Genomic DNA, 14,347 nt, shown 5'->3' with positions numbered 1-14,347 from the left:
GATTTGCAACTCCTGGCAGTGACCAGACCCTAGAGGTGCCGCGTCGGGCGACACAGCTGGCTCTAGTAACCGCCTTTGCTGGTAGGTCATCCGTGGAGGACATGGGGGAAGATGAGGTTGATGCAATCGGCGTCTGATGGTGTGGAAGAGGGTCAAAACCGTGGCTGTCGGTGCATAATACAGGCAAATCCCATGATAGGGTTGCTCATGGGGCGGAGTACGCATAGAGGATCAGAATGGATTAGAATGGGGTGCACATGAGATGAACGATTTTACCCAGGTTCAGGTCCTCGCGGTGGAGGTAATACCCTACATCCGGCATGTCTGATTGTATTGATTGGTGTCTCGTATGAGAGATCTTGGCATAGATTGGATGCCGACTTGGGAGGCCCCTACCTCCCCTTATATAGGTGAACGAGGGGTAGGGTTACATGAGCCCAAGTCGGTTTACATAGTAGAGTCCCATCAGATCTACTGATACATGTATGTTGGAGTACAAGTTAAGGTCGCCCCTGGTGGGCCAACAGTCGGCTTGGTGGGCCGGTCTTCTTGGGAGGCCTGCTGGCAGGGCGAGGTGAAGCAGCACAAAGGTTGCGGAGGAGCAACTCCACTTTGCTGCTACAATGTGTACAGCACAAGTGTTGAAGGAACAACTTCAACGTGCTGCGCTAGATATCGCTCTAGAGGCGAATGTAGGCCGATATGGCAGCAAGAGTTCAATCCAGAACTCCTAGAGCACAAGATCTACTCCAAGATCTTAGATAAGAACAACAAGTTCTATTATAGGTAGTGGGTACATATTCTCGGTTTCAAAGTAGAGGCGAGGGCCTCTATTTATAGGCTTTGCGAAGCCTTCACATACTTCTACTTATAGCTGGAATACTCTAGAAAACATTATTTAAGTTTCACCATTCTACTCATGGCTACTCACAACTAGAAGACTCTAGAAAACAGTAGGTAGGGTAGAAAAGAAAAGAAAAGAAATAGTACACTAGAGTGGAAGCATCTAGAAGTAGCAAAACAAATCGGACATACGATTTTTTTTTCATCTAGTGTTCCTCGTCATTCTCCCCTAGTTGTTTGGAACTCGCCCTCGAGTTATCTTCATAGAGCGCTTCTTCTGGATGGTAGAGTCAAGTCCGCAACATTGAATGTGTTGGATATGCCCATGTCGCTTGGAAGATCTATCACATAAGCATTATCATTTATCTTCCTCATGATAGAGAAGGGTCCATACCTTCGCTGCCTAAGCTTCCCCTTAACACCTAAAGGCAGCCTCTCTTTTCGGATGTAGACCATCACCTATTACCAACTTGAAATGATTTTGGCCTCCTATTCCAATCAGCAAGTTGTTTATATTTCTGATTTTGTGCTTCCAAAGCACCACGAATCTCTTCAAATAGCTCAATGTAATTATCAGCAAAAGACAATGCTGATTTTGAGTTTCCCTTTGATGGTAGCTTCTCCAGGTTCACCACATGTGTTGGAACATTAGTGTAGACAATGGAAAAAGGGCTCCTTCCTGTGGATCTATGCTTGGAGTTATTGTAGGAGAACTCTGCAAGAGATAAAGCCAAATCCCATTGTCCCTTTCTTTCTCCACAAGTGCAAAGGATCAGATTACCCAAAAACTTGTTCACCACTTCCGTTTGTCCATCTGTTTGTGGATGAGCAGTGCTAGAAAACTTCAATTCAGTGTTGAATTGCTTCCACAAAGTGAGCCAAAATGCAGCAAGAAACTTGCTATCACGGTCTGAGACGATGGACCTTGGTACTCCATGAAGTCTGACCACTTCTCGAAAGAACAGATTTGCCACATGATGAGCATCCGTTGTCTTGCGGCATGGGATGAAATGAGCCATCTTAGAGATTCTATCCACGACCACAAATACAACATCACTTCCTCGTCTTGTTCTTGGCAAGCCCAAGACGAAGTCCATAGAGATGTCCTCCCATGGAGCAACACGAACAAAGGCATGTATAACCTTGTGTACTGGACTTGGCCTTTGCAGGTTTGACATATAGGCATCGCTGAACAAACTTCTTAGCATCTCTCTTTAGTTATGGCCAAAAGTAGCGGGCTTCCAGGTTAGCAATAGTCTTGTCCCTTCCAACATGGCCACTAAGATCACCTGAATGGAGCTTTCTAACTAGTTTGTCACATAGAGAACTTCTTGGAATGCACAAACGATCATTTTTGAAGAGATAGCCATCTTGCATCAAATAGTCATCACCTAATGGTTGGCCCCTTGTGTGCTTCACCCAAACATGGCCAAAGTCTTCGTCATCCTCATACAACTCCTTTATTTGATCTATGCCTGGAAGTTCAGCCTCATCCTTGCTATAGATCAAGATGTCATCGAAATGAACCACAACGAAGTGGGATAAGATGGGTCGAAGGACTTGATTCATCAAGTGCATAAAGGTACTTGGTGCATTTGAAAGTCTAAATGGCATGATTAGCCATTCAAACAATCCTTCCTTTGTCTTGAAGGCGGTTTTCCATTCATCCCCGGATCTGATATGGATTTGATGATATCCACTTCTTAAATCCAGCTTTGTGAACACTCTTGCTCCACTAAGCTGATCCAACATATCATCCAGACAGGGAATAGGGAATCTATACCTTACAGTGATCTTGTTAATGGCTCTACTGTCCGTACATATGCGCCAAAATCCATCTTTCTTTGGTGCGAGCAGGGCTTGTACAACACATGGGCTAATACTTTCTCGAATGTGCCCCTTTTGCAGCAATTTCTCCACTTTCTCCTTCAATATATCATGTTCTTTTGGGTCATTCGATAGTGTGGAAGATTAGGAAAATTTGCTCCCGGAATTAAGTCAATTCTATGTTGAATTCCTCTCATCGGTGGCAGGCCTTGTGGCTATCCTAGTATGTTATAAAATTCTGCTAATAAGCCACGTACCTTTGCTGGAATTTCAACAACCGGGCGCTCTTCTCCTTTTACTATAAGTGCAGCACACAAATCTGCCTCCTTCAAGTCTTCCATAAACTCATTAGAGGTGTGGGAGATAGTTAACATACTTTCCCCCTCTTCCTTAGAGATATTACCATCAGTTTTATTTGGTAGAATAATGATCTTTCTCTTGTTCCAAATGAAAGAGTAAGAATTTTTCCTACCCTTGTGTGTAGTATCCACATCAAACTGCCAAGGTCTCCCAAGAAGAACATGGCTGGCGTCCATATCAACTACATCACACAACACATTTGAGCAATAATGCTTGCTCAAAGAAAGTGGCAGGTTGCATTGTTTGGTGATCCTCATATTCACTCCTTTCTTGATCCATCCAGTAGTGTAGGGATTTGGATGATCATGGGTTTCAAGCTTTAAATGGTTCACCAACTTCTGGGAGATAAGATTCTCGCAACTACAACTATCAATCACTAATTTGCATACCTTATCATTCACCGTGCATTTGCTCTCAAATATTTTCTTCCGTTGTGTGCTGTCAGGTTGTGGTGTGGAACATAGGAGACACTGAATCACACATACCACCTCTTCACCTTCTTCTTGACAAACCTCTTGTCCCTCTACATCTTCAGATTCGTATTCTTCCTCGTCGCCTTCACCTTCATGGATAGTTGTGCTAACAAATTTCCTTAGTGGGCAACTGCTGGATATGTGTCCCTCTTCACCACATTTATGGCATTTTGGGCCTTCATTGGACTTACCCTTGCCTCTAGTTTGCTTCGGGATTGGTTGTTTTGCCTTTGGTGGAGTGGTCTTTTCTTCCACTATTAGTGTGATCCCTAGACGAGCCTTCGGTATGAGGATATGGAGGATATGGAGCCTTATTTGTCTTTCTTGTCCTCACAAACCTCTCGGCCTTTAAGGCTAGAGCTTGTGCTTGATCAATGGACCAGATTTGTTGCATCATCAATCGATCTTGAATAGCATCATTGAGACCATTGATGTACCTTGCAACTTGTTGATCTTCAGTTTCAGCAAGGCTGCACCTCACTTGTAGCCTTAGAAACTCCTCCGTGTAATCTGAGACAGTCCTATTTCCTTGAGCACAATTTTGGAATTGGATAAATAGGATCTGGTCATAATCAGCGGGTAAAAATCTCCCTTTCAAAAGGCTTTTCATTTGCCGCCAAGTTCTCACACGAGGTTCTCCTCTCAGCCTGCGCTCTTCTTGAACGCGATGCCACCATGCACCGGCTCCTCCTTTCAGCTTGTATGCGACCAAAGGGACTCTCCGATCTTCCGGAACCTCCATGACCTCAAAGAAAGTCTCCACTTCATATAACTAATCTGGGCACCCTTCAATATCAACATTTCCATTAAAAGTTGGGATCTCAGCTTTCACCTTGTATGTATCCCTTGCATATGTAGGGTTGGGTACTCTTCGATATGCATAGAGATCAGCTTCTTCAAGGGCTTCATCATATTCTTCACCTTCAGAAGTTTCAACATAAATTGGCCTTATTGAAGCACGTTGAACAGCACGTTGTTGTGGCGGTCTTGCTCCAAGATTACCTCTCCTTCTTTGATAAACATATTCTTCTTCTTTAGATGAATCTCCTTCATTGGTAGCAGGGGGAACACCCTTTCTTATCATCTCAACCAGCTGATCAAATCTCCGATTGAGATCTTCACGCAGCTCTTTGATTTGTTGTTCTGCAGCATCGATCCTCTTCTCCAATTGCTCCATTGCTTGCTGCAGCTTGCTCTCGAAGAGGACAACAAGAACTAATATGGGTCAACGAGGCTCTGATGCCACCTGAAGCAGCACAAAGGTTGTGGAGGAGCAACTCCACTTTGCTGCTACAATGTGTACAGCACAAGTGTTGAAGGAACAACTTCAACGTGCTGCGCTAGATATCGCTCTAGAGGAGAATATAGGCCGATATGGCAGCAAGAGTTCAATCCAGAACTCCTAGAGCACAAGATCTACTCCAAGATCTTAGATAAGAACAACGAGTTCTATTATAGGTAGTGGGTACATAGTCTCGGTTTCAAAGTAGAGGTGAGGACCTCTATTTATAGGCTTTGGGAAGCCTTCACATACTTCTACTTACAGCTGGAATACTCTAGAAAACATTATTTAAGTTTCACCATTCTACTCATAGCTACTCACAACTAGAAGACTCTAGAAAACAGTAGGTAGGGTAGAAAAGAAAAGAAAAGAAATAGTACACTAGAGTGGAAGCATCTGGAAGTAGCCAAACAAATCTGACATACGATTTTTATTTATTTTTCATCTAGTGTTCCTCGGCACGAGGGGCTTGGGCTATAGCTACACCCTGAGGCCGATCTTGCAACCGACTTCCTCGGAGGTTGGATACCTCTGGTACTGTGTACCGTCAGTAGCCCCTGAGTCCGTCATGAGCTCGGTTGCATCAGGGTCGGTGTCGAACTGAATGCGCCGTCTTGGTATCCTTGGCGAGGTCTTGATGGAGTCCTGAGTATCCTTGGAAGGAAAAATGATCTTGCGCCGGCTCGCCTTGAAGAGGTTGGAGATGACATGACCTGTCGGGCTCGTCAGGAGGAAATCGAGGAAAACCGTGCATGGTGAGCAAGGTGTCCGACCTCCCTATCTTTGTTGTTGGAGACATCCGGTTCACAAAAACCATCTAAAAATATGTCGATATGAGCGAAGCATGAACAGGGCGGTTTTCTTGTCCTTTGTAGATATTGGGGGCACGATAGTGCACCTGGTGGGTGTAGCCCCTGACCGACTTGCGGAGTTGGGCGAAGGGTCTTCGTTAACTTCCCAAACACAAGCCATGCACCGGCTCGATCGCGGGGCGGGAAATGGCGTGATATGTTGGGCTTGGATGCCCGAAGGGGAAACCGAAGCCATCGGGTAAGGGGTGCTTAGAGTTGCAAGTTGCAATGACCAGGTCGCACCTGATCTGGAAGCACCTGTCCTTGTTCCCACGTCCACATCGGAATCCCTGCACCGCTTCCGCCGCTCGGCTGCTGCCCCTACGCCCAAGCACTTCCTGGGCCGCGCTTGTCGTGGATGAGTGCGTCGGCCAAGGTTGAGCCGCACTGCATGGTATCCATAGAGGAACTTGCGCCGCCCTAGATGTGCAGGATCATGACAGCCCTCAGGCCGCCTCCATGCCATCTCGTGTGACTACCCGTTGAGCAGCGCATGGAGAAGGGGATCGAGAGTAATTGTTGACGAATCTGGGAGGAGGGGATGGATCAGGGGAGTCGGATGGAGCGGGTGTCGTGCCACATGTGGTGGCATGTCGGCGGTCGGCATGGTCAGCCACGGCAACGACGATGCCATCGTCATGTATGTGTTCCTGCGTGCGGCTGGGATCATACGATATGTAGCCGCACGTCTTGTGGGGTTTACCGTACATCGACGATGACAACAGATGTGCTAGGTATATCTTGGGCAACATCGCTTATCCTGTCGTTCGTGTGGTTATATGTAGGCACAGGTGGGGTGATTGTGGCCGGGTCGGTCCCATGCAGTGATGGATTCGATACTACAGGGAGGGAATGACATACGTAAAAACCACCGTATGGGAGGGGATGATGTAGAAAAAAATAGGGAAGAAACAATCCTCCTTTCATCCTTTTAGTATTAGGTATAGATTCAGTGGGTCCCATGGGTAGGAGGAAGAGTGAATGGGTGAGTGAACTCACCACCAACTCAAATCTTTAGAAGCAGGAGAAAGCAAATACACTTAAGATAAAGGAACGGAGGGAGTATATGTTAAATCTTCAGGATTTTTTTTCGTTTTGTATATTCAGTTTGAACTATCATATCATATTTGCTATCATATTCTTTGGTGTGTTTCTCTATGCACATTTAACAAACTTAAACTCTGTTACTGAATGGGTTCATAGTTTGTTTTGGTTGACTGGAGTACTTCATGTCAAATCTGTTTATGCAGGATCTTGCATTCGTTTTGGATGGTTGGGCACTCGAAATAATTCTGAAGCGTTCGCTGGAATCTTTCACTAAGCTGGCCATGATGTCAAGAACAGCAATATGCTGTCGGATGACACCTTTGCAGAAAGCACAGGTTTCCCTTTGGCTGTTTCTACCAACAGTTTTCTTACCTTTTGACATGTAAATTGGTTTTTAAAAAACTGAATGGGATGAGCATATGTCGTCTTTGGTACCAAAGATCCTCATGTTGGGCAAGACCGTTTACAATTTTGATTTATTTTTTGTGATTCTACTAATGACATCCCATACAATTGTAATCCACCTCGATGCAAATGGAGCCGTGGCATCCAACTGGACTTACTGGACTTTATGTTAATAAATTACTTAATGAGGGACAATGTAGATCCTGATAGAGAGCAGGAGTCTGAAATATTGATGCAGTTATCGTGATGCTACTCAATAACATATCATGCGCTGCTGCTATTTAGCTGGTCACTTAAAAACTAACTTTGTTTTGCATTTGTGCAGCTTGTTGGGATCCTGAAATCCTCTGGCTCTTTAACTCTAGCAATTGGTGATGGTGGTAATGATGTAAGAATGATTCAAGAGGCTAACATTGGAGTAGGGATTAGTGGTAGGGAGGGACTGCAAGCTGCAAGAGCTGCTGATTATAGCATTGGAAGTATGCATCTTTTATTAATTTTACACAGTTTGCTGATTTTACATTTACCTTGTAATGTGTATGTCAGTGCTGCCTTTGTATTGTTGAGCTCAGAGGTGTTCTTATGCTTGCACTATTTTAAGTTGGACACAATGTTAAACATTATGTGGTCGTCTAGAACTTTTGAAGGCTGATTTAATCGTCTTTCTAGCTGAAGCCAGGTCCTAGAAACCCACTCCATGTCTGGCTCTGGTTTTGACCATCCAGTCTTCTGAACCCTGTATAGAGATTCCAAACTAGTGTAGGCAGAGATTGTAAATCTTCGACCTTTGTTTATCCATATGAACTGGTATCATTTTGTCGTCTGAAAAAGAGAATGTCCAATGGATCATGTCTTTGTACTGAGAATCCCTACCACCTTATCCTTTTGTTGAACTTTACCTCCAAGTTCCATGTACTTTTACTAAGTCTAAGTATGTATGTTTTCCAATTGTTTTGCAGAGTTCAAGTTTCTCAGAAGGTTGATACTTGTCCATGGTCGATATTCATACAATCGCACAGCATTTATTTCGCAGTACTCTTTCTACAAGTCACTGTTGATTTGCTTTATACAGATTCTGTGAGTCTAGCCTCCTAATGCTCTTTCCATTAGCAGTACCTTTGATTATACTGGGAAGCCACTACACATGGACTGCTGACCTGGGTCCTATGTTAGTTTTTCCTTTTCGTCAGGGCTTTCTGGAACTAGTATCTTCAACTCGATTAGCCTGATGGCCTACAATGTTTTCTACACAAGTCTTCCGGTTATGACAATAATTTTTGACAAGGATATCTCTGAAACAACAGTTCTGCGATATCCCCAGATTTTACTTTATTCTCAAGCTGGGAGGTACAAATAGAATTTTTTTGTTGTTCCTTCATTTTTATTTGTTGAGGCTTCTTGTAAGTGTGCTATGTAGCTGTTTTGTGGCATGACTAATATGAGTAGTTTCATTGTGTTTCCAGGCTCTTGAATCGCAGTACATTTGCTGAATGGTTTGGGCGATCGCTGTACCATGTAAAATAAACATTACTCTTTCATTCTTTTTATGTTGTACTCATCTGGGTTTCCGTATCTTGAAGAATATATTGAAGTGTAGTGGATGCATTGGTTGGGGCTCTGTTAATGCAATCTATTGTGGACCACAAACCACTTGCTGACGAGCAGCTTGTGAGATTTTTCAGTAGGCCTGAATATACAGTGAATAACACATACACCTATCAGTCAGTGTGCTAACCAAATGCCGTGTGCACTATTAGTACATGAAGTCGATGTTTTTTCTGTCTTGATTTATTTCCTGTATGCATGATCCTTTACATCCACTATGCTTTAGCTGCACATGAAAATCTAATCTCCATAACGAGATTTTAATCGTTTGTGGTTTCAGGCATTTGTTGTTTTCCTAATTACCATCAACGCATATGCTGATGAGAAAAGTGACATGGAGGAGCTCTCCATGGTCGCCCTGTCTGGATGCATTTGGTTGCAAGCTTTTGTGGTGACGCTGGATACTAAGTAAGTTCTCACGGTTGGTTGCTACAAGCACATCATAGCGTACTTCACTGATACTGTCTTCTGTCTTCTGTCTTCAGCTCATTTACTTGTCCACAAATCACCCTCATATGGGGGAACTTTGTAGCCTTCTACATGATCAACTTAATACTCAGTGCGGTACCAACCCTTCAGATGCACACTGTCATGTGGCATCTGTGTAATCAACCTTCATACTGGATCACCATGGCCGTAAGTCTACTGTTGTTGGTTATATATACTCTTTTTGTAGCTATGACTGGCCTAACCGTTATGTATGGTGAAAATATATTTTTCCCAGCTGATTGTTGCGGCAGGAATGGGCCCGGTGCTGGCTCTTAGATACTTGAGGAACGTGTACCGACCTAGTGCCATCGATGTTCTCCAGCAAATTGAGCAAACCGACGGACATGCCCAAGCCCCGGGGAATTTGGAGTCGTCGACTGGGACCTATCTCGATTATTTACTAACTGACTTGCGTAGGAACAAGAGTTCCATCCATCAACCTTTGCTTTCGGATTCTGCATCTAGCAGATGATGATGTGTTGGGTCATCAGCGGTTCAGTTCAACCTTGGCAGCTAGCGCCTACCAGCTACTGTAGCAGCGAGGCAATGACGGCCTTAAGAAATTGCACCAGCTAACAGTAATAGGATTATGATCAAATGTTTGTTCGGGTAGTTTCAGTTCACAGGAGATGCGGGTTTTTTTATTGAGTAAGCTAGACATGTGATATCAGAAAAATAGTTTTACTTAGTCGTAACAGGAGGTTCCTGTTTTCTTACTGAGAGCTGTACAGTTCTGTAGCCCTTTTGTTGTCCAAATTTAAGGGTTATTTCTGCTCCGAAAGATAAGTTGCATGATGAGCCGGGTGCATGTGACAAGAATAGCACCTTTTGGGCTGGATGTGGTGAAACGGCTAGCCTCAGAAAACCGCACTTTCTTTTGGCATTGATCTGGCAAGCCCTCATCGCGCACAGGCACATACTCCTTGCACTCGTTGATAGATGGGGTGTTGGAGATAATGTTGAGATACAATGTGTTGTTATAACATGTTCTTTTGGCTTTTCTACATGACATGGAACCATAAGAGAAGATCTGTATTATCGACCATTTTACACGCCCTTGTCTATCAACTTAATTTCATTGCACATTTTAGAAGAGCGACTATGTAACCTCCGGGGGCACCTGCTGAAGATCCAACGGTTAGGGAGTAAGCTCGTGCAAATTTGCATAAAGCCCATCAGGCGTCTTCTAATTGTGTGTAGACCCTGAGATTCCGACTGTGCCAGGGTGCCTCGGGGGTACTTGAGTCACATTTTGTAGCATCGAGGAATGCCAGCGAGTGTGTGGGCACGGCGGTCAAGGGCACGGCGGTCAAGGCGGGAGTTAACGGGGAGAGTTGCGTAGCTGGGGAAGCAAGCATGGGCACGCGAGATGGCCGAAGTTTCACCGTGAAAACTTTCCAGTGAAGGGCGGCGTGATGCGGGCATCAAACTAGACCCACTGGGAGGCTTGGGAAGAGGGGATACCCAACAGGGGGCTTACCTAGAGCATGTAAGCCTCCTTAGATGTGATTACGATGGGTGAGCTCAAGGGTGAGGGGCTGTTCGGGTAGGACACACGGGGCTTCGGTAGGACCACATCAACCTTAGGAAAGCCGACAAGGAGATTCAGAGTTTGCTGGAGGAGGTGATCGATCATGATGTGGTGGTGGTCAGCAGAGTCGGAGAAGACGATTTGGGTGTCGGTGACTTAGGGCCTCCTGCATTGATTCCTTCTGTGTGGTTTACACGCCTGCACATGGGGATTTGGCTCGTCAAGGTTGTTGTGTGCACAAGAGACGACGGCGTGAAACAAGCATCACTCGTGTTCTCTCTATACAAGACGAGAATGTGAGAGTCTCGGGGAAGAAGAAACGCACAATGATTAGAATCGAATGGCGCAAGGAGGAGAAATTGAGGAGGGCTATGTTGGTGGCATTGGCAAGGTCCGGCGCGGCGGACGGGCCTGATGTGCTCCGAGGATGATTTCCTGCTCAATTGCACGAGTCGTAGCGCTAGGTGCAGGGGTGGAATGGGTGGTGTCCTAGCGATCACGTTAGAGTAAGAAGAGAGGCAAAAGATCTACCGGGGAGTCAAGCATGAGGTGACACGTCGCTGTGCTCGACAACTAGCTGATGAAGTTGGAGCAGGCTAGAAAAGAAAGGTGAGATGGACGATGATGTGGCGATGTATAGTCAAAATCATGTCAGCACTTCAGCAAAAACAAAAAAAAATTCATGTCATGAAAGCATCCAGATTTACTCGAGTGATGAAAAAATTCGGTATCAATAATTGAGGGACTAAGGTTTGTGGGTTTTAAAGTTGAGAGACCATTTACGTGGGATCGAGGACGAAAATTATACTCTTTATTTCTTGAGAGAAGAAGTTACGCCCGCACGGCTAACTCGACACCACGCAGCGCCCTCCAAGCCTTAGCGAGACTACCGCATGCTCTCGAGGTCCAGACCTTTCGCCTTGTGCAGACCAAGACCGCCGGCTACCCCCGCAAGCAGGCTGTCACCGCGGCACTCGTCGACCCAGCCTGACGAAGATGCGTCCGTCACCACGCAGAACATGCGGCTCACTGCTCTGCTCAGTAGCGGCGACACCGCGGCCGCGCGCAGGCTGTTCGACGGAATGCCGCGCCGGACTGTGGTCACCTGGAACGCCATGGTCGCAGGCCACGCGCGGCGCGGGAGCGTACTGGATGCGCTCGACGCCGCCACGCGCATGCACCGCTCGGGGGTAAGCCCCAGCGAGGCCACCTTCGCGTCGGTGCTTGGCGCCTGTGCCCGCGGCCGCCTCCTTCGGGTAGGGGCACAGGTGCACTGCCAGGTGGTCAAGTCCGGGTCTGAGAGCTTCGAGGTCGTGGGGCCTTCTCTGCTCGACTTCTACTCCTCGTGCTTTGATCTGCGCGCATCTCACACGCTCTTCGAGTCCCTTCATCCGAGGAATGAGCGAATGTGGAGCCCGATGGTCGTCGCGCTTGTGAGGTTCAACCTGCCGGATGACGCCCTGGGTCTTCTCGAGAGGATGCCTGCGCCTCGTGACGTGTTTGCGTGGACCGCTGTTATATCGGGCCATGCACGAGGAGCGGGCGAGTGCTGTCGCAGAGCGATTTGGTTATTTGTTCAGATGTTAGCTGATGATGGAGTGAGGCCGAATGAATTCACTTTCGACAGTGTTTTGAGGGCCTGCGTAAAGATGGGAGCGTTGGATTTTGGGAGATCCGTTCATAGCTGTTTGGTTCGAAGCGGGTTTGATACCGACAAGTTAATCACCAGTGCTCTTGTGGATCTTTACTGCACTTCTGATGCTGTTGGTGATGCCTTGCTGGTTTACAGCGACCTGGAAAAGCCGTCCTTGATCACATCCAATGCATTGATTGGGGGGCTTATATCAATGCATAGGACGGAGGAAGCAAAGATAGTTTTCCAGAAGATGCCAAAGCATGATTCGGGTTCCTACAATCTGATGATTAAACTGTATGGTATTGAAGGGAGACTAGATGATTGTCAGAGGATGTTTGAAAAGATGCCTCGGAGAAATATCGTGACCTTAAACTCCATGATGTCAGTTCTTTTACAGAATGGGAAGTTGGAGGATGGACTGAAGCTATTTGAGCAAATTAAGGATGAAGGAAACACGATAACATGGAATTCTATGATTTCTGGTTACGTTCAGAATGATCATCCTTCAGAAGCTCTAAAACTATTTGTGGCCATGTGTCGATTGCCAATTGTATGCAGCCCGTCAACATTCCCTGCTCTATTGCACGCCTGTGCTGCTGTTGGAACTATTGAGCAAGGCAAAATGGTTCATGCTCACCTCTGCAAGACTCCATTCGAGTCCAATAGTTATGTCGGGACAGCCCTTGTGGATATGTACTTGAAATGTGGGTGTGTCAGTGATGCACGTAGCGCATTTTGTTGCATTGCATCACCAAATGTCGCTTCTTGGACATCACTCATCAATGGGCTTGCGCAGAATGGTCAATGGCTGGAAGCTATAGTAGAATTCGGGAGGATGTTGAAGCATCATATCAATCCCAATGAGATCACTTTTTTGGGCCTCCTTATGGCTAGTGCTCGTGCTGGTTTAGTTAACAAGGGGATGAGGTTCTTCCACTCTATGGAAAGCTATGGACTAGTACCAACTGTGGAGCATTATACCTGTGCTGTCGATCTTCTCGGTCGGACTGGACGTATCAGAGAAGCTGAGAAGTTCATCTCTGAAATGCCTGTGCCAGCAGATAGAGTGGTATGGGGAGCCTTACTCACTGCCTGCTGGTATTCGATGGACTTGGAGATGGGTGAGAAAGTTGCTGAGAAGTTGCTTTGCATGGGCACAGAGCATATATCTGCCTATGTTGCCATGTCTAATATCTATGCTAAATTGGGGAAGTGGGAAGATGTTGTGAAGGTAAGAACAAGATTGAGAAGTCTCGATGTGAAAAAGGAACCAGGGTGCAGTTGGATTGAACTGAAAGATATAGTTCATGTATTCCTCGTGGAAGACCGGAATCATCCAGAGAGAGATGAAATATACGTGATGCTAGAGGATTTAGTTTATAATATATCGTTGCATTCTGAACCTGATGAAGATTTATATTGGTTATCTGGAGCCTGAATTACTAAACTCCCCTTCGCCTCATGAAATACTCAGCGATAGGTTAGACGACTGTGTTCCTACATTTGTGTGCACCAATTTGATGGCCAAGTACCTTGAATGCTCATATCTGACAACATTGCTAGTGATTTTAAAGACTCCTGAATGTATGTATCTTATCTGCTAATGAAGAATTTAAAACACTTATTTTATGTAGCAATATTAAACAATTGACTTGTATGCTTAAACCTTTCTAATTTGGTCATACTTCAATCACATTTTCTTTTGAAGCAATTACCTATTAGTAATACCATATCATATACTGCATCCTATCGGTTGGACTCAGATCAAATTGTGTTTCGATGTAAAAAAATTCTTATGATACCCTATAAAACCAGATTCAGAAACAATTTCGATCGGAAACTATCCTAACCACTTTAACCATTGGAGGCAACAATGAGATCTGAGCACACTCCGCAGTCTTCATGTTAGCCGTTATGCCCCTCACCCCTCCCCCGAGACGATTTTTGCGCCAGATGAAGAGTTGCCGGCGCTAATTTTGCTGGGTGGGTGGGTGTGTG

The 14,347-nt window shown here is 45.5% G+C and overlaps 1 protein-coding gene across 3 annotated transcripts in view; it reads left to right on the top strand.

Moving 5' to 3' along the window:
- The window catches only part of LOC119354896 (phospholipid-transporting ATPase 2-like), a 34,841-nt gene extending 24,943 nt beyond the window's left edge, over nt 1-9,898 (top strand). For all 3 annotated transcript variants that reach the window (XM_037621664.1, XM_037621662.1, XM_037621663.1), the window contains exons 18-25: nt 6,887-7,018; nt 7,414-7,567; nt 8,048-8,165; nt 8,262-8,435; nt 8,552-8,603; nt 8,974-9,101; nt 9,179-9,329; nt 9,418-9,898. In XM_037621664.1, coding sequence (XP_037477561.1) covers nt 6,887-7,018; nt 7,414-7,567; nt 8,048-8,165; nt 8,262-8,435; nt 8,552-8,603; nt 8,974-9,101; nt 9,179-9,329; nt 9,418-9,654 — 1,146 coding nt within the window. In that variant the 3' untranslated portion in view covers nt 9,655-9,898. The remainder of the gene's footprint in view (nt 1-6,886; nt 7,019-7,413; nt 7,568-8,047; nt 8,166-8,261; nt 8,436-8,551; nt 8,604-8,973; nt 9,102-9,178; nt 9,330-9,417) is intronic.
- Nucleotides 9,899-14,347: the final 4,449 nt, after the last annotated feature.

The sequence above is a fragment of the Triticum dicoccoides genome, chromosome 2A (assembly GCF_002162155.2).
Source record: "Triticum dicoccoides isolate Atlit2015 ecotype Zavitan chromosome 2A, WEW_v2.0, whole genome shotgun sequence".
Taxonomy (NCBI): domain Eukaryota; kingdom Viridiplantae; phylum Streptophyta; class Magnoliopsida; order Poales; family Poaceae; genus Triticum; species Triticum dicoccoides.
Note: the sequence above shows the minus strand (reverse complement) of the source record. Positions and strands in the feature narration are given on the sequence as shown.